Source organism: Cibotium barometz, chromosome 30 (genome assembly GCF_041138505.1).
Source record: "Cibotium barometz isolate CiBa-2024 chromosome 30, ASM4113850v1, whole genome shotgun sequence".
NCBI lineage: Eukaryota > Viridiplantae > Streptophyta > Polypodiopsida > Cyatheales > Cibotiaceae > Cibotium > Cibotium barometz.
The window spans coordinates 25,969,532-25,995,211 of record NC_141075.1 but is presented as its reverse complement, the minus strand read 5'-3'; the positions used below and the strand labels follow the sequence as shown (position 1 = coordinate 25,995,211).

Sequence of the window (25,680 nt, the reverse complement as noted above, 5' to 3'; positions counted from 1 at the left end):
GGAAAACAGATCCACCACCAAAATAGCCAGGCTGGAAAGCAACGAATGGAGGAATGGTCGGCATGACCCTTTGCACATTACTTTCCTGGCCATTAAATGCATGTACCTGTACCTGTGTAACATGCTGCACTGGATCAGCTGCCACTGCTGGTGTCTGCTCTACATGCTGTGGCATCCTTGGCATTTGTTCCTGTGCCCTCTCAACTGCATGCTGAGATGATTCAGCCTAGGAATCCCCTGTCCTTGACTGCAAATACCTCTTCATCTTGGGATTCTTCACCAACTGTTCAAAGGTACCAACCATGCTCAGGAGGTGCGCATGAAATAAATCCTCTTGTTCCTGTTCTTCCTCTAACAAGGCTGGCTGTACTACTGGCTCCATCCGAGCAGAGGCTGACACCTGGGCACCTGTCACCTCTATATGCTGTCTGCGAGTAGAAGAGGAACTCTCTTCGGCAGGGAGCTTGCCTTTCCCTTTGTCTGTCATACTGTCAACTGAAAGTTTAAGGGAACCTGTATCCAAAGAAAGAGACCGTACTCTTTCTCACCTGTAATCAATTGTACCTCACTATGTGTGTCTCCTGTTCACCCAATCCAATCCGTGTCCGGGCTCTTGCAGAAAAGAGGACCCTATCCCGGCGATGGAACCATGAAACCGGTCTATGGACACATAAAGCGGTAATTCATTCACAAATAACCTGGACTTACTCAGACACACAATCACAGAATCCTCGCTCCCTCGCTCAACAACACATTGGCCCCGAAGTCCGGCGCCCCTTGCGGTATTTCTTTATTGTTAAAAGGTTGGAAATTACAAAGCACAAGTGCAACAAAGCACTCTACTTACATCAGCTGAGTTTTACAAATTCTGGGAGAAATTTGCTAGCATAACTCCACTAAAACTGTTCCATAACATCTCAGAATGAGTCCCAACTGACAGGCAGGCATCAAGCTACCCAATGGAGTCCAAAACATCACAATTCAGCTTGCTGTAATTTTCTGCACAGACCTGCTTTCAGCTCTGTTTTCAGCCCAAAATAACCCTTGTACTGTCCTGGAGGACTAAAGCAAGGTCCTACTGCATTTTGGCATCAACCGGGCAACATAACAGCCCAAAAACAGCACCTAAACAGTGCTGAAACAGCATTGTATTGAAGAGGTTATCACCCTCTTCCGTCCCTGCTTTGGTGTAGGAACCAACTACACCTGTTCCTGTTCAAGGAGGCAACTAACCTTTGCATATAAGCATGAAATTCACACAACTGTACCTGATTTTATCTGATGAGAGCATTTCCATAGTCTGCAAGAGAGAGAAAGAGAGAGAGAGGCTGTGGGGAGCAAGCTCAACCCTCAATTCATGAGTTGTAGGGCAAGGGAGTGCACCACCATAGCTGTTTTTCCTGCAACAAAACCACACGATGGCTGCAAATGAGTCTCCTTTTTCCAAATTCCCACGCTTCCCTCTTCTCTATGAGGAAAATGCACCAAAATTTGACACTTGGCACATTTTTAAGCCTTTTCCACATGCAATCTTCCAGGCTAAAAATCTCCTGACTGATTCACATTCTCACAACAGTCCTTTGTCAGCTTTTGGTCCCCTTGACATTCCGCACAAACTGACGCGAACACTTTTCAATTCCGACACTGCCAAAAATAGCAGTTCCCTAGATTTTAGGGATAATGTCATCTGCATTCCTTCTGGTCTCCTGACCATCTTTGACCACTATGGTCACTTCAGAATTTGCTTAGAATTCAAGATACATTCACATTTCGGTGGCAGCCACTTACTAGTGTAAACCGGCCTATGCCCTCATTCAGTGGCCATGTCCTGGACACTGTCATTCATCTTTCAGTGCCCATGTCCTGGACACTGTCATTCATCTTTCAGTGCAGTTCTCAGGCGTAGCCAACCACTGGTCCAAAGTCCCACTGGCTAACCCATTCTGACATTGCAATGGCCCAAGCCCTTCCAAGAGATCCCGGGGGAAAACAACAGTAACCAAAGAGAAAGAAAAGAAAAATATATATTTATAAAGAACTGTAAATAAAGAAAACAACTACAAAAAGTTTCACCTCCTGGTGACACATTCCACCGAGAAAGGTTTATGCAAATCTGGAATGACCAGCACCGGTCCAGTCATGATTGCTTCCTTTAACTTAAGAAAGTCATTCCTTTGCTTGTCACCCCAGTGAAAAGTAGCTTTCTTCTTTGTTAAATCATGCAAAGGCGAAGCAATCTCGGCGAAGAGCTTAATAACCAACGTTAATATGAGCATAATCCCAGAAAGCTCCTGATCTCATGTGCATTCTTCAATTCTGGCCAATCTTTTATAGCATGTAACTTGGCGGGATCCATACGTACTCCATCCTTGGATAGAATATGACCAATTCAGCCAAGAAAAATTCACTCTTCTTGCCATTAATGTAGAGCTTATAGCGACAAAGCTCTTCAAACACTATGGCCAAATGCTCCTTATGCTGCTCTTTATCTTTAGAGAACACAATGATGTCATCAAAGAAAGTACCTGTGAACTTTCTCTGTGCTTTGAAGCCACGATCCATCATACGATTAAATGTGGCAGGAGCATTGGTAAGTCCAAACGGGACCACCAAGAACTCATAAGGCCCAAACTGCGTACGAAAAGCAGTTTTATGAATATCCCGAGGGGCCACCCGTATCTGATGATATCCACTCTTAAGATCGATGCGGCTAAAACATGCTGCACGCTCCAACCTATCCAAAATATCATTGATACGTGGTATCGGAAACCTGTTCTTTATTGTCACCTTGTTAAGGGCACGATAATCCACACACATCCTGTACATCTCGTCTTTCTTTTGCACTAGCAACACAGGTGAGCAATAAGGAGATGAACTAGGGCATATCAACCCTTTCTCAAAAGCAAGTCATTAACTTGCGCCATAATCTCTTTTGGCTGACTTGCACTCACCCTGTAAGGAGGTCTATTCGGGGGCGTACTCCTAGGTATCACATCAATACGATGATCCTCGGGACGCTCAGGTGGCAACTCTCCTGGTAATGCATCCCTGAAACAATCACCATAACCACGCAAAAAGTCTATGCGCTCTCGGGTTAGATGATCTACATTTACATTCTCATGTTCAGATTGTTCTCGTACAAAAACCAAGTAAGAACAAGCTGACTTCTTCATTATTTTGGAAACCTGAACATGACTTACAATAGGTATGGTACTACCTAGAGTAGCAGCTTCTATAACAAGCTCTCTACCTCTATGAACAAAGCTGATTTTCTTGGACTTATAGTCTTTGGGCTCCATACGAGCATGCCAAGGCATCCCCAACAAAACATCACATCCCGTGAGAGGAGCAACCAAGAAACTCTCATGATCAAGATATCCTTGTATATGAATTCGGAGTTTGGCAACGATCGGCGTTACATCAACTCTTTTACCCTCAAAGGCGGCATCTGCATTCATTTGAGTCCCAAAATCTAATACATCCAAGCCTATGGCTGCAGCCATCTGTACCGAAATGAAATTATGTGTGGATGCATCATCAAACAAAAAGAGTGCGGGCTGATCCCTCAACTGTCCCCATGCTTTACATATTGTTCTATGATCTAGGGGTTGCCCCGTGTTTCCTTGCACATCGGGCACAACATTCACATGAGGCTTTTCTGCATTAGAATCTGCATTCTTGAGGTTCTGTGGGCATTTAGGAAATATGCGATCCTTACTGCCGCAACCAAAACATTTCCCATCACGTACATAATCAAGCCTCTGCTGTTTTGACAGCCCAAAATCATTGTGTTTACCCCCCGGCTTCTTAGACCAGTTTCCCTTTGTATTTGAGGCATCTTTCTGCTCACTTTTAGAGGGCTTTCCACCCTTTTTCTGATCATAACCAGCCCGTCTCTTGCTCTTAAATGAATCTGAATTTGACTTGTTTTTAACCCACTTAATATGCAAATTTGCAGCTATGAGTGCTGAGTTTATCAACTGCTGAAGGTTACACCTTGAAGCTCTCTTGAATGATGGGGTGCAAACCTGATTCAAACTTCCGTTTCTTCTCCCCATTAGAAAGAGACATAAAGGGAGTAACTTTCAGCAGTACCTTCCAGTACTTAGCTATATATGTCTACACTGTCTCTCTTGCTTCAACCGATCCCGCTCTTTGCGTACATTCTTGGCAAAGTTTGGAGGCAAGAATTGAGCATAAAACCGAATTTTAAAGTCATCCCATGTGCGGGCAGCACTTGCATCCAAAAGATCACTAGCTGTCTCTTTGAGATGCATACCCACATGCCTGCGTTTAGACTTCTCACAGAAATCTTCATTGCAAAAAGTAATTTCGAACTGTCTCACAAAAGCAAGCGCCTTCGTGGTATCCATCTTGCCATAGAAGTTCTCAAACTTCACATCTTTGTCTCCTGACTTGAACTCTCGGCTTTTTTTTTTAGAATGAGACCTGTCTCTAGCCTCATGTCCAGGCTTAGGAGACTCATGCCTGGGTCTCTTCCCATGTACTCGAGACACGCTCCTGGTATGGTGAGAATCTTCACTTGAAGAATGCTCTCGGTGTGAAGATGCATAACGGTGACGAGGATCTATATCTCCTGATGTATTGGAATCTGCATGTGCTTCCACGCGGTGAGTCCTTTTTGTACTTGCATCACTCAATACATCCTTTTTGCCTTTCAAATAAGATATGGCTAGCTCTTTAGGATCTTCATATCCCATCTCTGTTGCTATGGCCTCAAAGGCTGTAGTGTCACCTAAACCCTTCTTTTTCTTTTCATTCAAAACCCTTTGCACATCAGGGTCATTCTTGAGAGACCGCAACTCAGCTGCCTCCTCACGATAGCGTCTAACTTGACGCTTGAGAGCCTCTAGCTCTGAAAGTGCATTGGCCTGGTCAGAATATGCGGGTTTAGGAGACCGCTGTGCATCTGAATGCTCACTAGACCCTGCTTGCATGCTCATGTTTCACAATCTATATGCTCAACAAAAAGCTTTCCATATGCCCAAAAATCGTCTTTCTCAAGCAAAGAAAGAAACCAATGCTCTGATACCATTGTCACACACGGGCACGTGAATACGGAACCAATTCACTACCAAAACAGCATACATACATCAACCATTTCTGGCATATACATGATTACCATCATTATGAAACATTACATGAACATGTACATCCTGCAAACATAACCAACTTGCACATGACACAGCACTAGGGGCTGAAGTTGGGCCAGCCCCAGAGCCCCCCCTTGAGGTATCTTTATTACCAACAGAAGTATTTATATGTACAAGATGCGGGTGCCGAGAGAGTACACACTCATCCAGCTGACACCAGATTTATCCAACTGTGGAAACATAGGTAAACACATTACTTGCAACTCCTCGGTCACCAACCAAGGTCAAGCGGTCACCAACCACTCCTGTTGCATCACCCTCGGTCACCAACCAAGGTTGAGCGATCACCAGCCGCTCCTGTAGAACACCCTCGGTCACCAACCAAGGTAAAGTGATCACCAACCACTCCTGTACTTTGATAGAACAGTCACCAACCCTCTAACAAAGTGCTGTCCCAAACCTGCAAAACAGTAACCAGCCATGGTTTTGGCTCACTGGCCACCCACAGGTTCCACCACATCACATCCCTAGGCCCGGTACTTGTCTAGGGACATGTTTGCTCAAGTTTCGTCGCGAGAAACCTCCTGCAAACCTGTAAAAACAGCCAATAGTGGCCCTTACAACAGTCGGCCAGCTCCCCCCCCCCCCCCTCTTCCTTTTTCTTCCTGCGGGAGTTCATAAAAGTGAGCTCGACTTTTGAAAAATTCAATCGAGAACTGATGCAAAAGCATATCTCCATAAGGAGATCCATGAGAATACATGAATCCATACTTCCAAGTCCATAACTGTAGTTGACCATGACATATACTCATTGATATACCAATAATGAATAGGGCCGCAAGAGCCAACTGTATCTCAGATATCAATGGGAGAAAACATTCCAAAGACATATTACCAAACCCAACTATGTCTGCAGAATAGTATGCATAAATCTTGGGATCAATTCCCAAACTGTGGATAAATTTCAAATCCATATAAGCAAGAATCCCATGCCAATGTATGATCCACACATTATTTCTCAATCAATGTTTCTCCAACTTCCAAATTGTTTGCGACTGTCATATGCATGCCACATGGACATGCTTATCATTTGCAGCCAAGATTTAGGACATTGTTAGGGCTTGATTAGGCTCAGTAGAAGACTTAGAAGGCAGTCAGCAGCCAAGGACTCAGTTCGTTGGTCATCCAGACTCACATGTGTGGAAAATGCCTGCATTAAATGCTGGATTAACTGGCTGACAGTAACTGATCGGGAGATTTGGGGCCTATATAAGCCAAGGCACATTATTGTGTTGATCATCTCATCCCTTTTGGGATAGATCATAGACTAGGACAGATGTAGGACTCCCTGCACCAAAAATTCATGTTTTGAAAGGCACCTATGAACAGGTGGAGATTTTGCAAGCCCTGCATTTGCTTAGTTTGATGACCATAGTTTCCAACATCAATTCAAAGTAAAAGAAAAAGAAGCTGAAACACGTTTGTGGTGTAAGAAGTACTCTAACTCAGAGACATGGCATCGACCTCCATAGTAGTGTGAGGTTAGTTGAAAAAGAGGTGAAAATATTAATTTTCTACTAATCCTAATTAGCCAGGTGATTAGTAAGATAATGGGCTCACAAATTGATGGATTCTAGGCTAGGCTCTGATACCATGTTAAAATTACAGCAATGTGATGAGCTATGGTCGATCAAATGCTAGAATCAACATCATTAACAAAGAGATTAGATGATAATTAACACGTGATTAGTGAGTAATTAATTGATAGCTTAATGTAGGTATGGATAATAAAAAAACTAGCAAATTCTCATTAGGCCAATGCCTCAATTTATAGAGTTTACATCCAAGCATCTAATCCCACTGATTTCTCCTTGATTCACTCCACCTCGCTGAGTCCTACATTTGTCCTAGTCTATGATCTATCCCAAAAGGGATGAGATGATTAACACAATAATGTGCCTTGGCTTATATAGGCCCCAAATCTCGCAATGAGTAGAAGACTCAGAAGGCAATCGGAAGCAAAGTTCTCAGTTTGCTAGTCATCCAGACTCACACGTGTGGAAAATGCCTGTATTAAATGCTGGATTATGGCAGATAGAACTGGCTGACAGCTGTAGAGATGACTGATTGGCAGATTTGGGGCCTATATAAGCCAAGCCACATTATAAGCCAAGGCACATTATTGGGTTGATCATCTCATCCCTTTTGGGATAGATCATAGACTAGGACAGATGTAGGACTTTTCATAGTCAAGGTAACCTTTTTGGGGCCTGTCTATGGCTGCCCAAGGTATGTACCTTCTTGTACTATATGAATATACTGAAAATACAGTTGTCTCTGTCTCTCTCTTCTCTCCATATCTTCTTTGCATTTTACATCAAGATGTTCCTATGAAAGGTGCTTAGGGCTGAAAGAAGACACAGAGCTTCTCTGCACGTGACATTGGTATAAAGCTTCAGGTTGGTTCTGAGATATTGTTGTTGGCCATGTCCCACCCACTCTTACTGCATCAGGCATGGATGAAACCATCGTTGTGTCTTGATCTTTTGGTGGTGTGGTGACCAAGCAATTGGTATCAGAGCATTAGGCTCAGCAAGGTTAAGCATTGATGGCGTCCCAAATGAAGGTGCACAGTCCAAGGAGAGTAACACACATGGAAGAAGTTCCGAGGAGGTTGGTCGGTGGTGTTTGACAAGACCCAAGAGGAATGGCAACCCTGTGAGTCGCATGCCACTTGGGCATACGAGAAAAGGCTTTCAGGAGAACGGCTCCAAGGGTAATGATCATCCAAGGGGTGGAGTGAAGATGCCAGACCCAAAACTTAGGAAAAGAAGTCCAGAGAAAGTGTTTAGGGATAGGGCATGAAGGGTCAAGGGACAAGTGGAACAAATGCATAGATCTACACCAGATTATGGAGTGGAACCAAGGTATGGCAAGGTTTTTCAGTAGGAAGGTTGCTAGGCTTAGAAGGATGACATTGGGAATCCATGAGGAGACAAAGGGATGATGACAGTCATCCATGGTCAGAAGTTGGAAGCCTGTCATCAAGTTTAGCAGGAGGGGATGTCATCTGGATGCCACATGGACATGCTAATCCAGATTTGCAGCCAAGATTTAGCACATTGTCAGGGCTTGATTAGGCTCAATAGAAGACTCGAAAGGCAGTCGGCAGCAAAGGACTCAGTTGGCTGGTCATCCAGACTAACACGTGTGGAAAACGCCTGCATTAAATGATGGATTATGGTGGACAGAACTGGCCGGCAATAGTATAGATGACTGATTGGCAGATTTGGGGCCTATATAATCCAAGGCACATTGTTGTGTCGATCATCTCATCCCTTTTGGGATAGATCATAGACTAGGACAGATGTAGAACTTTTCATAGTCAAGATAACCTTTTTGGGGCCTGCCTATGGCTGCCCAAGATATGTACCTTTTTGTACTACATGAGTATACTGAAAATACAGCTCTCTCTCTTGCTTCTCTCCATCTCTCCATCTCTTCTTTGCGTTTTGCATCAAGATGTTCCTATGAAAGGTGTTTAGGGTTGGAAGAAGACACATAGCTTCTCCTCATGTGACATTGACTGTACTAGTTACACTCCCAATTGGGTTCTTGGCCACGAATTATGGAGGAAGAGTTTCCACAAGAATTCCAAATCTTGTCTAGGTTGCTACACACAAAGCCAAACCTCAGCTAAGCCATAAGCAAAGTCATAGATCCAGAGTGCCATACCATCATATAGTGCATGAGCCAAATCTTGGATCCCAGGTGCAATTCCATCATATAGTCCATAAGCCAAAAAATTCATAATCCATAATCTCCATCCCAATCTTGGATATCCCAACGAATAGATCTCGTAGACATAACAACCATATAAATGTTCTTGAGCAATTGCAAACTATGGTACTCCACAATTCTGCTTGTCTATAGACAAACTTGTCCATAACTTTTTCTCGTGACTTGTTTGCACATGTTGGTGATGCATATCTACTCTAAACCAGGAAATGGGTTGGCCATGCTTAATTGCACTAATAGTCAGTGTTTGCCTCAAGAGCAGGACCACCTTCCAAGGAAAAGGAAGCCTAGGTTCTGATGCCCATGAACTCGAGCATAGGACCTGCTTCCTCGAAGAAAAAGGAAGCCTAAGTTCTGATGCCCATGCAACTCGAGCATGGGGCGTACACAGTTAATTATTAATGCAAACACTTATGGATTGCCACATACACATTCACAATAAAGAACCATAAACGATTAAGAAAGAGATATTCAAAAGCGACACCACATCGGGCTTGGAATGGGCCCAGCCTCTTGGGTTTTTTGTTGCCAAAAGGAATGCTCATATGTACAAGCCTTGGGGTCTTCTCTCCTCCTTAAAGAAAGGCCAGATTATCAAAAATACAATATCCAATATTACAACAACATCCGGGCCTTTGACATATGCCCAAATGCATTCATCATTGATATAGAAATACCAAAACCTGTGCGGGTATTGATCTTCATACCTGCAAATTCCTGTTTCTGAATACGACCAGATTCTTGCAGGTGCAAAACACAGCTGAATCCGAGCAATCTAGCTAGTAAACACATTAATTTAGCTAGTACAATCAGCAAGTCAGGGGGTACTGTTGGTAAAAACAGTAAAGCATTTGGTACAACCGGTACAAACAATAAATCGGCTGGTACAGGGCAGAAACAGGGTGTACAATATAAATTCAAGGCTGTACGAAAGTGGTAGGGATTGAGCGGGCATTGGTATGGATTGTGCGCACATTGTACGTACTGTATGGATGCTGTATGGGACTGTGCGGACATTTTAGTGGCATGGAATGTAAGGACATGGTTGTATGATGTGAAAATCATGCGTATAAGGACATGGTTGTACAATGTTAAAATCATGCGTATAATGCTCAGAAACTGAATATATATACCCGGAGATGTAAAAAACTGTATTTTCAGCTTGTTAAGGGTCCAAAAGTAGAGAAAAGCTGCCCAAAATAAAGAGCGTATCCCAACATAACATAAAGCAAAGTCAGGTGCCCTTGTGAGTGATCCCTTTCATATGTATTTAAAAACTCGGTGCCCATGTTATAAGTTGTTTGGGTTTTTATCCAAAGTGTGCACCATTATGAAAAACAACGTGAACTCATAAAGCACACACAAGTGGCCTCCTATGAACCTTGTTCACGTGGCCCTTGTCTAGGCACCTCTTGGGAGGCCCGCAAGAGTGATCCATGTTATTCTACTAGCCATTGTCAATAAAGCCAAGTCTGCACGGCCCTCTGTTTGTGGATAATGTCCCATTCTCAAAGCTTGTACATCATAATTTGCCAGGCCTCCCGGTGTCTTGTCCACATATGGGAAGTGACCAAAATTGGTGACAAGTGCTTGGCAATTGTAGACTAAAATTGTAGGAGCTCTCCATGTTAACCAATTTTATTGACAATGCCATTTCTTGTTATAGTAAAAGAATTTAGCCTTTTTCTTCTCATTTGAAGAGTTACAATCCTTACCCTTCTTCTTATTGGTGTTACTGGAGAAAGCGTTATCATTGGTGTAATTGTGCATTGCATTTCCTTGTCTCAAAGTAAAGAGCTTAACTCAAAAGTGAGATGAGCAGGTATGACACCAACATTCAAAGATAAAATTGTCATACTTAGTTGGCGTTTTTGATTCTCGCGCAGAATGCTTCTACGGCTTTTCATTTAGTCATTTTCTTTTAGGAGCTGATTTTCAAGATTCTGAATTCTTGATGGATTTGTAGTTTCATACTGACTTTGCAGCATAGTCCATTCAAGTACTGTTGTGCAGACATGCTGTACCATGATCAACACACTATCTTCCACACTGGTAACAATAACACAGAGAGCATCTGCATCCCTTCGTTTGCAAGCCAGAACAAAAACGATAGTGTGGGGAACTGAATTTCCTTGTGAATCCACCGTTGGTGGTGGGTGAACATCAACACCCATGAGGGTGTCCCAAAGTTCATAGGAGGACAGGATATCCTCAAGTCCAAACCCGATATTTGGTGCTGTTGAGCCTTCCATCAGCACTGAATGGCAGTGGGTGCTTTATATGCGGAAGGGTCTTGTATACACTTATATGCATTCTGAAATGCTGTACCTCCGCTTACCTACGCAACACACATACCAATGCACTAGCCGTTGCTGCAGCTAGGGCATCCACTAAAATATTTGATATGGTTATTTCCCCAGTGTGCGTAGTGCTGGCCTTCAAAGGACAATGGACTTGGGCCATGTGCTCCTACAGGGCTTCCATCCAGCCCAGGTCACTAAATACAAAGTGACAATGTGTTGAGATATCCTCAGCAATGTCCTTTTGCTTAGGCTTTTACAGCATTACTTAAAAACCTAAAAAAAAAAGTTGCGGTAGATCATAATCTAAGAGGAAATCTGGGGAAAATCAAGACTTGGACTTTGAGATATAAAAGGTGGGCGAGTTCCATACCTTGGGGGAATTTTGGTATGTAATGGAGGGGTGAAAACTGTATATCAGCCTAGACGCCTTGCGGATACGTCCCACTTCCAAATCATTTCTCCCAGTGAGGCATATCCAGCTGTGGTGCTCCAGTTGAGTTGAGTTGGTGGTATTTCAGCAGTTGAAGCCCTTTACTTGTGGCATGGGGTCGTAGAGAATGGAGGGGGGGGGGTGGGGTTTGGTGTCAGGTTGTTTCCTCAAGCTTGTGGTCTCTGTTTGTTTTTGTTTCTTTTGTTTCAAAGCTGTTTGGGTTATTTGACACAACTATGCCATGCTTCCGCTGCAGTTTCGAGGTCATTTCTTATTGTATTGAATCATGGATTTTGGTGCATGATCTCCATTCACAGGTATCCAATGGAAGTCTATCCAGGGCGGATTGGTGTCATAACTCCCTATCAGCAACAGCTCTCCTTATTACGGGAGCGTTTTACTAGATTACTTGGGCAAAGTGTAGCAGAAGGTATAGAGTTTAATACTGTGGATGGATTTCAAGGACGCGAAGTTGACATTCTTATATTGTCCACTGTCCGGGCGACAACCAGGAATGCTCAGAGCTCTTCCAGAATTGGTTTTGTTGCTGATGTCCGTAGGATGAATGTAGCTCTGACGCGCGCCAGGTTTTCATTGTGGGTTGTTTGCAATGCTTCCACCCTACAAGCAAGCGCTCCTTGGGCTGCCCTACTTCAGAATGCAAAAGAAAGAGGCGTGCTACATGCTGTCAAGAGTCCATATAGAGATTTTTTTGATAATTGCGATTCCAATGAGTCCAGAGAGAAAATTTGGAACAGTCAGGGAAGATCACCGCCAGTGGGTCCGAGTCTCCGCATACAGATAGACAGTATGCCGGGGAAGAGGCAGGAAATAGGAAACCAGGTGGCAATCGAGAAGTCCAATATTGTTGATAAGCCAAGTAAAAGCAGCAATTGTGTCGAGGATGTATTGACCGACTTTGTTTCAAACGAAAGTAAGGGAGACTCTAAGAATGAGAGCAAGGACAAAGTGGCACGTGGAGACAATAAGAGAACTGACTCTTTGCAGGATAAGGATAGCTCACTTAAGCTTGACCTTCCTTGTGCCAAGAAAGAGTTGCACCAGGAAAGGTCTGCCAGTGATGAGAACATGCGAGATGTTGGCCAAAGTAATGTCCGTGGGCACTGTGATTCAGGTAGAAAATCAATACCAGCAGTTTCTTTAAATCAACTCTGTGAAAACATTCAAAATGATAGGCAGTGTCCCGGTAGCTACAATGCAGGTAGAAAATCAGTGCAAGCAGTTTCAGGGCATGTATCTGAAGGTAACAAAAAACAAAGTCTAAACAGAAGCAGTGTAAAGGACAAAAAGCATCTGGGTGACAACAGTCAAAGTGAAACTAAGGGTATGGGCAGGTGTGTGACTGAAACCACGGATACTCAGTTGCAAGCAACAAAGGGTGTGGAACAGTTGCAGTTTCGAGAGAGCGTTTTTATGTCAAAAGACACATATTCTGAGGGTTTATCTATTTCTAAGAGTAAAAGCAACCATTCTTCCTCATCAACTGGTTTTCCTTCTGATAGAATGGATTCTGGTATGAGAGTGAGTCCAGCAACAGATCCTTGTAGTGTTGGGACTTCTCAGCCTTTCACATCATATGTGGGAATAAAAAGCTCAAGCACTGGTCGGGGGGTTGCTGGTGATGAAATCATTAGCAGCCCGTTAGCATGCCATTCTTGTCCAAATGATGTGGATAGCGAATTGAAGATCTTGAGACCTTCTAAACGGCAGCGACAAGAAAAGGCATCAGGCATGATGCATGCTCACCCTTTTGTTTACATGGAATTTTCTCACGGGAATCTGAGGCTTGCCTCAAAGCATCAATGGGCCTTCTTAATGCTTCTATTTAGCTGTTAATCTAAATGTGCTTTGTGTTGTGTACAGGTTTGGCCTTTCCAACAGAGTTGCTAAATACACAAGCACCTCTTCCCAGGCATGTACCTGAAAACACTTTAAAAGATCATACTGCTCACTGTCGAAAAGCAAAAGCAAAGAGATTTCATTACGGTCATGCTAGTAATGAGCATTTGAATGGAGAATGGGAACGATTCCAGAGAGTTTTGGCTGAAAGCAAGATTCTTTTTCCCTTAGCTGCAAGACCACAGGTTGAAGTTTCCCATGATATCAGCACCAAAGAGGGCAAGTGCTCTATAAACATGTTGCAACATGAAGGTGGAGCCATTTGAATGGAGAATGTGTGGCTTCATATCTCTCATGGAGAGTTAAACTTGGCTATAGCAGGTCAATGAGTAATGCAATTTCTGCTGCCATATTTGGAGGAAGTTTTGGGCATGCAAGAAGGAATCATGCCAGTGGCAGCAAAACACATGATGTAAACTGAGTTTACACTATCCAGGTGGGCATGTGTGCTTGATATCTCTCTTGTTTCTGCTTTTTTTGTTTGGTGTCTTCTGTATTTGTGCTTATAATGCCCAGCTCTCTTTTGTGTGGGCTGCCAGCCTCTTTCTATGCATCATTGTCACGAACGTGAAGTCGTTGAAAGAGCTCGTGCTGCCCCCCCCCACACGCATAGTGGAGCAATGAAGATGGCTCATTAGCGGCATAGGCATAGTCAAGAAATGTTTCAATGTTTTCCCACTTACGTCTAGGAAGCTTTTGTTCCTCCGCAAAAAAACTGCAAAATTTTGAAAAACAATTTATTAAAAAAATATATGTAGATTTCTTAAACAAAAGGGAAGGACGAGAAAGAGAAAGAGAAGGGCGGAGAGGTGGAATGAGAAGGAGAAAGAGGAAAACGAAGGGAAAGGAAGAATAAGGAGAGGAGGAGGATGAGGAAAAGAGGAAGAAGAAGGGAGAAATAGGAAGAAGAAAGAAGAAGAGGGTGAAGGAAAAAGAGGAAGAAGATAGGTGGAGTAAGGGGATGACGAGGAGGTTGTGTGATGAATAGAAGTATTCTACAAGACGATACTAAGATTATTAAATTTCTATCATAGGTTAGATTGCGTAAAGGATTGATTCCCTTACGTTTTTCCATGACAATTTGTTAAGTACCATATTAAATGGGGGTATAGAATAAGGAATTCGAAGGTTCATATCATATGAGAGGTATATGGATGCATGAACTTAGGATAATAAGACCAATTAACTTTAGAATAATAGACCTTTTGGTGGCACAACAAAACGAGCCAAACACATGAAATAAGGAACTCTTTAAGAACAATGTTTAGATAAAAGAAGATTTCTATCTAGTGGGGACATCACTTTGGATAAGACAGGAGGATTTACCCCAGCTCGCGAGATGAGGATATCTCGAATCTTTAAAGTGGGGGAGATTGTAAGGTCCCTCACAAGCCATGTATGTATGTGTCTCTTTTAATATAGATTTCAATAACGAAAGAGAGTGCACTTAGAGAAGAGTGAGACAATAAGGCTAGAAACATTAGGAAAGTGTTAGAATAAAAATATTAGCTTCAAAAATCTTAAAAGAAATAAGAAGACAAGAATAGTTCTATTAAGAGATAAGTATCTCCAAAAATAGAAATTCGAATTTAGGTGATAGGAGGTCGTAGTTAGAGTTATTTAGAGTCCATGCATACTAAAAATATGGAAAAGCAATGCATTTCTAAAGATGGCGCGTTTGCGGGGCTATATACAGACGTTTTTGCCTATTCTACTCGCGTCGGCTTGCAGACTAGATGCCTTTCGGTTCTTTTGGCTGGTTATACGACCATATTCTGAGTTTTTTCAGAGAGTTATGGCCAAATCAATTTGCTAATTCTGTCAGGGTCTTTACATAGGAAAAACTGTAAGAAGGCAGCAAGTAGCCTCAAGGTAATCCTAGAGCTTGAGATGTATATATCCCTTCATTCTTATCTAATATCTTAGAAAAGAAAGTTAGATTGCTATGGTGTCCATATACCTTCGAAAGAGAGAAAGTCAGAGTACGAGTAATGTAAGATTCCTCCCCAGCCTCTCAAGATGTCCAGTATCTTCCCCTGTAATCAATCCTCTTTTTAGAATAATAAAAGATCTTGTTTCTACCTGTTATAGCCTAGAGAGAGAAAATATTCTAGAGAGAGATAATTCAGTTTTTAGATATCTTGCTTGATTCAATGGGAGGATTCAGTTCACTGCAATGGCGATGTGAAAATGTGAGGAAAGTGGCAAAATGGGCTAGAAAAGTTATGCGCACAAAAGGGCAAAAAAAGCATGAAAAGGAACCGCAAAATTGGATGATGATTTTTTTGCCATATGTTTTCTTTCCAGAAACGTTTTAGAGGTTTCTTACCTTAGAGATAGGGTTATTTGTTTCTATGGGTGTAGGTTGTGTGACCTAGGCTTATCATTATCAAGATTGGTGGCTCGTCAGCTCACGTTATTGTTAGTGACACCTCTTGAGTGATTGACGTTTGCGAATGTGTTATGGTCCTATGTTGCAAGTTTGTGATTTGTAGGGATTGCTGCACCCCCAATAAAGGGATGCATTGGCTCTTAATATGGGTGGATTATCATGTATGCAAAACTACGGAAATGACATGCAGGTGTCTTGCCAGCCTCTTCCATGCATGAAAGCGACTTCAGCCCAAGTTATTTCAGCCTAACCCCATAGATGAGCATATACTTTTTTCTTGTCCGGAACCAAGATCTTTCTATTAGTTAACAAAAAAACAGCCTCAAAGGCTAGATACGAACTCGCCCCCATGTATGGGGCAAGGATTAAAGAACAAAATACGAGGGAAGGATGCACTTCTCCTTTGGCTGGCCACTGTATGAGGAGAAGGCTATCTCATACAAGGGATGGGGGAGGGAATAACCAGAGAGGTGGTCTGTAATGCCAAGTGGGCTCACCACCACAATTTGTGAGAAAAGGACGAGGTCGCCAGAGCTTCAGGAAGGCTTCCCTTGACGCTTCCGCATATGGCCAAAACCACCTTGAAGCTTCCCCCACTATCCGTGGAGGGTATGAACGATGTTTAGTCACATGCTCCCGATGGACTCCGCAGGCGGAGTGTGGGTGCCTTCGATGGCTTTGCTTCATCGATCTCTCCAGATTTGCCATGCAGCAACGATGGGGTTGGGACTGTCACTATCGAGATGCAAAGGTGAGAGACGTGAAGAGCTACCCCTCCCCCCTCCCCCCCTCCCCTTTCCTCCTCATAAGCCATGACCACCTTGTCCTCAGTGTTCCAAGTGAGAATACCCTAGGTAATAGTATGAGAAGAGGCCCTGTCCATAGTGAAGATGTGGAGAATCTATTGCGAAACCTGTTGAGCCATAGTTGTCAGGTATGAAATGAACGCAAGAAGAATGGTGCTGGTACGGGACTTTTAAATTTTGAAAAATAAGTTCGATTGAGGTACGATTCACTTTAAAAAACACTTGAAAAAAAGATATTTGTACAAATTTAGAGATGCAAAGTCTAGAGAAGTTGTAACTTGTAATAAACTAGAAAAAAGTTAACACACGTTTACAAAGACTCAAGAGTCGTGAACAATGAACAGTGAACATATGCAGCATGCCATAAATAAGAGTCATGGCCCGCGGCCTACAATAGGAAATACCAAAAAGTGTGTTGTGGCTAGTCACAATACTAACTACAAAAATGTCTAAAGTCTAGACTCTAGACTCTAGTCCTCCTCCTTAGAGAAATCACTAGGGAAAGGAATGCCCTCGCTAGAGGTGCTCCCTTCATCAGTGGCCAACCCAAAACTGCCCTCGCTAAGGACATTGCCCTCGTCATCGTACTCGGGCTTCCTGATGCGTGTAATGGGAGCATCCTCTTCTCTAGCAACAAGTGCTAAAGTGCTCCTCGAAGTCGAGCCAGAGTCATGCCTCACGTATGTAGCCACCGCGGTCGAAGTAGGGCGCCGAACAGTGCATTTGCGGGAGCCAGCAACCACAAAAAGAGGGTGATCTTCCGAGGTTGAAAATTGTCCCAGAGTCTCTTTGAGAAATCTGAGAGAAAGCGCAATGAGAGCCTTGAGACTGGCAATATCTTGTTGTTGCCAGGGGTGCCCTCGACCTCGGGCACTTGGATCCTATGGCCTAGCCGTGCAGAGTATGCGAAGAATGGGGTACCTGGAGTCTCTTCCCTATCTGTAGGATCACAGCAAGTCCACTCCCTCGAGTCCCACTTGAGGCCTGTGATGGGCCGGCTCTCCCAAATCCATAAACATTGAAGTCTTTTCCTGGCCGCCTTGGCCAGAGGTGGGTCTGTGTGCCACTCATGTGCATGGAATCCGATCACCCTCACCCTTTGTAATGTGCAATCCCTTGATCTCACTAATCAGCCATGCAGTCCAATCGAAAAAGTGAGCAATGCGGAGCTCTCATATGCGCCATGAATTGCCAGAAGAATATCATGCTTGGTAAACAATCCCAGCCACTGCGGGGGAAGAGGGTATGGGGTCGGGGTCAACCACTCTGGAAGAATGGCAGAGTTGATATCGAGGCTAAGTTGTCTTTGCCCCAGATCCCTGATAGGCCTCTCTCTTGAGCCACTGTGGGAAGCTATCTGAATGCAAGCTAATCTCCAAGAGACCTAGCAGGTGCCGTGCTCAAAGCTCCCTAGGATACATGAGACCGAGTCCCTAGCATGTGACCACCAGGTAAACGGTTCAGGGGGTTCCAAATCAAGGGCTGTCGAAGACGCTCCTCGTAGGCTAGCGGAACTAACTGTTGGAGGGTTGGCTTGAGGTGATTCCAAGCTCGAAATAGGTTGGTTGCAAATCTGTCCTCAAAAGCTGGGACTAAAGTGGTGGGCCCTTATCTCCGTAAAGATCCATCTAGTGCTTTGTGGCCAAGGGCCCCCAAGGTTCGGAGTAGGGGTTGAAATATTGGCTAGGAGGAAATCCTTCCATGGCTTGCCACCTAGGAGAAGTCCTCTAACAATCAACTTGCCCAACATGGCATGGCTCTAAATGGCGGGGTCGATGATGCCCAGTCCCCCTTTGTGGCGCGATTGAATGATCACTCTCTAGGCCACCTTGGCTCGGGCAGAAAATTGTTTATCAACCGTTGAACTTGACCGATGTAGGCTCAGGAGAAGGCCCACCCGTCTGTGCACTTCAGCCTTCTTGTGCACCTCTTCCTTGCCGCCCTGCTTGGCGCATTTCACCTACGACCCAGCCGTCTCCCTGCCCATTCTAGCCTCCCTTTTTGGCGGCACTGGTGCTTAGCGAACCGCCTCCACCCAACTGGCGGGCGGCGGTGAACGCACAATGGGCGGAGGTTCACCCACTCGGTGGCTTATGTGGCACAGGCTATCTTTTTTCAAAATTTCTTGGGCCCTTATGTCCGGTGGAGTTGCCATTTCATCACGGTGGCCGTGGACGTCTGTCACTTCGTCCATCATTGACGTTTTTTGTTCCGGTCGCACGTGCCCCTATAATAGTCCCCGTGCACTCTTGCAATTGTCGTGGAGTTTTTCTCTCCAGGCCAGTGTTCACCATTCGTCACCTGCTACAAGCCTACTGTTCATCGTTCGTTAGTTGCTGCATAACAATGGTCCCCGTTGTTTCTCTGCCAGGTGCAACCTCTATAGTGCCTCTCCAGCTTTGCAAACGTTGACAAACAACCGTCTCCTCTCGAGCATCTCAAGGGTATTTTCTTTTTGCTTCTACACTTCGGGCTTTTGTGAATTACTTGAAATTCCAAGTGCAGGAAACAGTATAGTGAAAATTTCCAACTGCAAGTTCAGTGAAAATTGGGGATATTTTTTAAATTCATGCTTAATTGCATAATTCAAGACAAACTGGACAATTTCATGCACACAATCGCAGAATTTTTACTTAATTGCAGAAATTAAAGCTACAGGCTTTGTTGAAATTTGGGGGTTTTTAGAAATTCGTGCTTTATTGCACAACTGCAGCTATACAGGGTGCACAAGGATTTGGGGATTTTGCAATGTATGTGCAATTGGCACAAAAGTGAGCCCAACGATGCATTAAAATTTGAAGCTTTTGCAATTTGTGTGCAATTGGCACATCATTCAGCTCTTTGGTGCACAAAAATTTGGGGATTTCCATTTTACAGGCCTTGATTGGATTTTTATGCATTGATTGTGCAGAGATTTGCATTGCTTGTGTTGTCAGGACACTCTAAACATTTACTGCAGCCTTGTATTCATGCAAAAAGTTTTGCTCAAGAACTTGTGATTGCTTGGCATAGCACTCCGGTGCATTGGGTTTTTGCATGCAGGTGATTTTTACAGCATACTTGGTTGCAAGTATTTGCATATCTCTTGCCAAAGAGATTTCAACATTATGGTTGGGAATACAATCGATATTTCGTGGTTTTGTCCCAAGAGGACAAATGGGATAGCAACAACTACTCCCTTTGGAGTTTCATGGTCCGAAACCTTCTTGTGGCCAAAGGTTTATGGGGTTATGTATCAGGTGAAGATGTACGCCTTGCAAACATGGCACCTAACATACCTGGTCGTGGTGCTCAACAAGTTGCAGTACCTACTCCTCCCTCATAAGAGAAGAAGAGATGGGATACTCGTGATACCCAAGCAATGGCTTTGATTGCTTCGTCAGTAAAGCAGTCAATCATACCACATATTAGGTCTTGCGGGATCTTAGAGTAAGCTTGGGATGTACTTGAAACCATGTATCAAGCAAAGAATGAGGCCAGGGTTGCATATCTCAAGAAGGAACTTGAGAACTCGGACATGAATGATGGTGATAGTATGGCTGATCATCTTACAAAGATCCAGGATCCTCGGGAGTAGTTGACATGCCGCCCGCTCACTCTATGCGGGGAAACCCGGAACCAATCTTGTTTGAAGAGTTGGTTGTCTTGTTACTTCAAGAGGAGCAGAATAGGAATAACAAATCTTCCGTCATGCATAGCAGTGATGGGGCTTTTGTTGCCCAAGGCAAGGACAAAGGAAAAGCTAAAAACAATTTTCAGCCAAAGGCTGATTTGGGACAGCCTTCACAAAAGGCTAAAAACGATGCAGGCAAGCCCAAGAAAAAGGGTAAATGTCACTATTGCAAAAAGCCAGGTTTACTATTTGAACGAGTGCAGAAAGCGGCTTTGCAAAGGAGAAGAAAAAGGAAAGTGGCATGGCTATAGATTCTTCTTCATCACTTGCAGTGAAAGATGATGTGTTAATAAATCTTGTGTAGGATGTGGACTTTTCTTACTTGCAGTCATAATGCATCATTAGAGCATATGTCTCTCAGTGTTAATGAAAGACACGACACATGGTACTTTGACAGTGGTACTTCTAAACACATTACCTCCTAAAAAATTTTGTTTAAGAAGCTTATGGCTGCCCATGAAGGCAAACAGGTAACATGTGCAAACAATTCTTTTTATCCAATTTAGGGTGTTGGTGAGGTGATCCTCACAACAGCAAATGGTGCAGACTTTTGTCTTCTAGCTGTATTGTATATGCCTGGGATAAGAACTTGCTGTCTGTCCGCAAAAGTGGCGGGAAGCCTTCTTGAGACTTTGGAGGCCTGGCCCTTTCCTTGCAGATAGAGACGGTGATCCCATTTGGCATTACAGACCACCTGTGTGGTTGCCCCCCCCCCCCCCCCCCCCCCCCCCTCTTTTTCGTGTATGAGATAGCCTTCTCCTCATAGAGCGGCCAGCTGGCAGAGAAGCATCTCTTCCCCTTATGATCACTTGTTTTCCGCCCTTATATGAGGCGAGTTTGTATCTAGCCTGCGGTGGTTGTACTTAGCTCTTTGTGGCTGTTTTTTTCTTTAACTAATTGAAGGATCTTTTTCCCGAGAAAAGAAAAAGAACTTGGTGTCCGTCTCCTCTTTTGCTAAAAGAGGGTATGTAGTAAACTTTGAGGACGACAGGTACACAGTCAAAAACCATGAAGGTGACTATGCATTCATTATACATCCGGCACATTGTACCATGGGTTATATTAGCTTGAGAGGTTTGACAGGAGAGAGCATGATGCTCATGTGGTTACCATGCTGACACTGCCATGCAAGAGACAACATTGTGGCATGCCAAGTTTGGGCATGTGAGTTATGGCAGTCTGATGCTATTGCAAAGGCATCAAATGGTGCAGGACATGGGTCATGTAGATCTGCCACCAAAACATGTATGTGAAGGGTGCATATTTGGTAAGATGCACAGAAATGCATTTCCAAAAGTTGGATCAACAAGGGCTGTCTAGAAATTACAGCCAGTGCACAGTGATGTGTGTGGTCCTATGTGGACACTATCTATTGGAAATCATGTATACTTTGTAACCTTTATCGATGACTACTCTACATTTGCTTGGGTGTATCCCTTGAAAGCAAACTTTGATGTATTTGCATGTTTTTAACATTTTGTGGCACAAGCTAAAAATCAAACAAGTTGCAAAGTGCAGACCCTCCGTACATATCGATGGGGGGAATACATGTACATTGCTTTCAAAGCTTTTATGGTAGAAAAGGACATAAAGCATCAATGCACGATGCCATATTCTCCTCAGCAAAATGGTGTTGTTGAGAGAAGAACATGTCATTGATGGGAATGGCTAGATGCATGGTTAAAGGCAAAGACTTGCCTCACAAATTCTGGATGAAGGCAATCGCCAAGCATTGAAAACCATAGCGCCATATGAGGCCTAGCAGAAAAGGAAATCTAAAGTTGATCACTTTAGAGTTTTTGGATGTATTGCTTTAGAGTTGATCACTTTAGAGTTTTTGGCTTTGTCATCAAGCTTACCTCAACAATTGCGGGGTAAGCTTGATGACAGCCACCAAGTGCTCAAAGAGTTGTGCCTCGTTGGCTGCTCCGTACCTTATAGGAGATCAAGCTTTCAGTTCCACTTGGTAGCAGGACGGGCTGGTTCACCTAATGCAAGAGAACATACAGATGTTGCTTGCATGAGTACACTTTGTGATGCATATGAGCCGGATTCATTTAAAGAGGCTCATGAGGATGAGTATTGGGTAAAAGCCATGCAAAATGAGATGGATTCTATCCACAAAAACAACACATGGGATTTAGTAGACTTGCCTGCTTCTGGCAAGAAATCAATTGACACAGTGGGTGTACAAGTTGAAATGAAAGTTTGACAGTACCATTGATAGGTAGTAAAAGGGCATTGGTTATGATGAGAATTTTGCACCTACTTCTTGTACGGCCACAGTTAGATGTGTTGTTGCATTGGTTGTCCATCATGGATGGAAAGTGCATGAGACATAAACTCATATTTTCTCAATGGGGATTTGCAAGAAGAAGTTATGTAAATCAGCCCATTGGTTTTGAGATACATGGTCATGAAAGCAAAGTATGCAGGCTTCGAAAAGCACTTTATGGTCTCAAGAAAGCTCCCCGATCTTGGTATGAGAAGATACATACTTATTTGACCAGCCAGGGTTTTCGCAATAGTTCAATAGAGAGCACTCTCTATGTGAAAGAGGATCATGGCACTTTGATTATGCTCATTCTTTATGCGGATGACATGTTGCTAACTAGGAATAAGGAGAAAAATTCAGCTTTCAAAGCTCAATTGCAAACCTCATTTGAGATGATAGATTTGGGATTGTTGCACTATTATTAGGGTATACAATTCGTGTAGACAGATGTTGGGATTTATGTCGAGCAATCAAAGTACATTCAAAAGCAGTTGCACAAATTTGGGTTTCAAGATTGTAAGCCCATCTCTACTCCGATGGAGTGAGGGTTCAAATTGAGCATGTATGATGTTGGAGAGCCTTTTGATATGAATATTTACAGCCAAGCAGTGGGCTGCCTCATATAGTTATGCAACACACGCCTAGATATTCAGTTTGGGGTTTCTCAGTGTAGCAAATTTATGTACAGCCTAAGTACAAAGCATTGGCAAGTAGTGAAGGGGATCCTTCGCTATCTTTAGGGCTCCCTGGATCTTGTTTTGGTATATCCCAAGGGAGTAGCTTGTAGTTACATGCTTACAGTGATTCAGACTATGTTGGTGACTATGATACATGGCAATCCATTAGTGGGAATTGTTTCTTTTTGGGGCATTCATGCATATCATGGTTGAGCACAAAGCACTGCATTGTTTCCACATCTACTTGTGAGATTGAGTACTGGGCAGCCTTTACAGTCACAGTAGATTGTGTATGGCTAAGGAGATTGATAGTTGATCTTCGTGAGTTGTCAACAAACACCAACTACCATACTCACTGACAGTTAGAGTGCTATAGTCGTGGCACGAAACCCGATGTTTCATGCACGTACTAAGAACATCGAGATTCATTATCATTATGTTAGAGAGAGGATGCATGCAAGGGAGATCACATTATCTTATTGCTCTACACGGGACAATGTTGTAGATCTGTTCACGAAGGCATTACCTCGAGAGAAGTTTGAAGCTTTCCGTAAAGCTTTGGGCTTACTCTTCTATAGTGAGTGATCTGCTACCCACCTTGTACAGGTTCACATTACCACTACATGGGGGATTTATTGGCATATATGATATGAGTAGTGCCACATGTGAACATGGACTAAGCAAGGGCACTTTTTCCCTTTGGGTTTTTCCCCTTGGAGATCTAGTGTGAAAGGACACCTTCCACTTTGGTTATATTATGATAGTACTTCTAGCTCCACACATTCCAATGCAATCGTCTCTTTGCATCTCTCATCTTTTGTGTACCCGCTTCACTATGTGAGCGTGTTGCTGTGTCGAGCCCTAGTCTTGCAGCTCCTCTCCTGGGCCAACAAGCATCGCTCTGCTCTGGGAGTCTAACAGCAGTTCCGTCTCGAACCCTCGACCCGCCACTCTTCTACATTGGGACCCTTAGGGATTGGGACCCGGTGCTTTGAATCCTAGGGGTTGGGATCTCCCCCGATGAGGACTTGTGTTGGGAGGGGGGGGGGGGACAAGCTCTAGCAAGTTGTCCCATCTGACAATAAATGATGCATTGTCCGAGGAGGTGAGAGTATGGAACTCTCTGTAAAATAGGAGCTCCACGGAGGCACCAAAGCGATATTACATGCGGGATGGTCTCCATAGAGGCCATGTAGATGCAAAGAGAGGGAATCTGTGCCGTCTGAGCTAGAACCAAAGGGGTGTGTTTTTTTTTTTAGGGGGGGGGGGGGGGGGTTCATCACATAGTTACCAGGAGTTTCAGAAACGCCTGATTTGAAACGGGTTTCAAAAAGGTTTTAGAAGTTTCATATTTTTTTGAAACGTCCAAAAAAAGTTTCATACAAAAAATGCAAATATATATATATTTTTCAATATAGAATATACATGAAAATATGTATTTAGGCCATGACCAAGGCTCAAGCGTCCTTGTTGAGATGGTGGACTAGTCACTACCAAGCAAAAAGTAATGTCAAAAAAAGGTTTCATACAAAAAATGCAAAAAATATAAGTTTAGAATATACATGAAAATACGTATTTAGGCCATGGCCAAGGCTGAAGTGTCCTTCTCAAGATGGTCGACCAGTCATTGGCAGGCAGGAAAGGACGTGTGCGTGCAAGTCGAGTAGCAACAAGAAAAAATGCGCTTCGGAAATGCGTATATATGAAACTGGCATGTAAGGTTTTTGGGCATTAAAAATTTTAGGTGAATAAAAAACGAGTTTCACATTCTGAAACGTTTCGTAAAAGTTTCGGTCAGTTTCATATGATTTGAAATGGGTTTCGTTGCTACTATGGTTCATCACTCTCCCAATAACACCATCTCATCACCGAGATGAGGGGAAGATATTCCCTCCTGAGGCGAGGAAAGAAAAGTGTAATGGGGAACCTGAGACGCCAGCCAAAGGGTTGGACGTTGGGTCAAAGCCCTGCTGCTTGGGCCGTACATAGTGTGACGGGCTCAGCTGCATGACTCTATCCGATGCTACAAACTCGACTTGGTAGTGGCCATGCTCCAAAGGATGAATATGAGTGATCTTTCCAGGATCGCTTGTAAAGGATCCCTAAGCTGTTCGTGCATGGGGCAGCTACCCACAATCTTGCAAACCAAGGTGGGGGCCTCTAGGGAGGTGACTGTTGATGTGAGGAGCTGGAGGTCCGCTTCAGAAAAGGAAAGGCAATGGATGGTGGCCTCAATTGGGGATGATAGAGCGGCTGCCGTGGAGTCTTCGTGGTGGTGTGAAGACCAGAAGA

At 43.6% G+C, this 25,680-nt stretch overlaps 1 protein-coding gene across 3 annotated transcripts in view; it reads left to right on the top strand.

Annotated features, from left to right (window-relative positions):
• Window positions 1-25,680, top strand: part of LOC147621325 (P-loop containing nucleoside triphosphate hydrolases superfamily protein) — an 84,767-nt gene that overhangs the window by 57,474 nt on the left and 1,613 nt on the right. For 2 of the 3 annotated variants that reach the window (XM_086824053.1, XM_086824055.1), the window contains exons 21-22: window positions 11,963-13,395; window positions 13,530-14,001. The exons of the other annotated variant lie outside the window; for it this stretch is intronic. In XM_086824053.1, coding sequence (XP_086680179.1) covers window positions 11,963-13,395; window positions 13,530-13,831 — 1,735 coding nt within the window. In that variant the 3' untranslated portion in view covers window positions 13,832-14,001. The remainder of the gene's footprint in view (window positions 1-11,962; window positions 13,396-13,529; window positions 14,002-25,680) is intronic. 3 annotated transcript variants of the gene reach the window in all.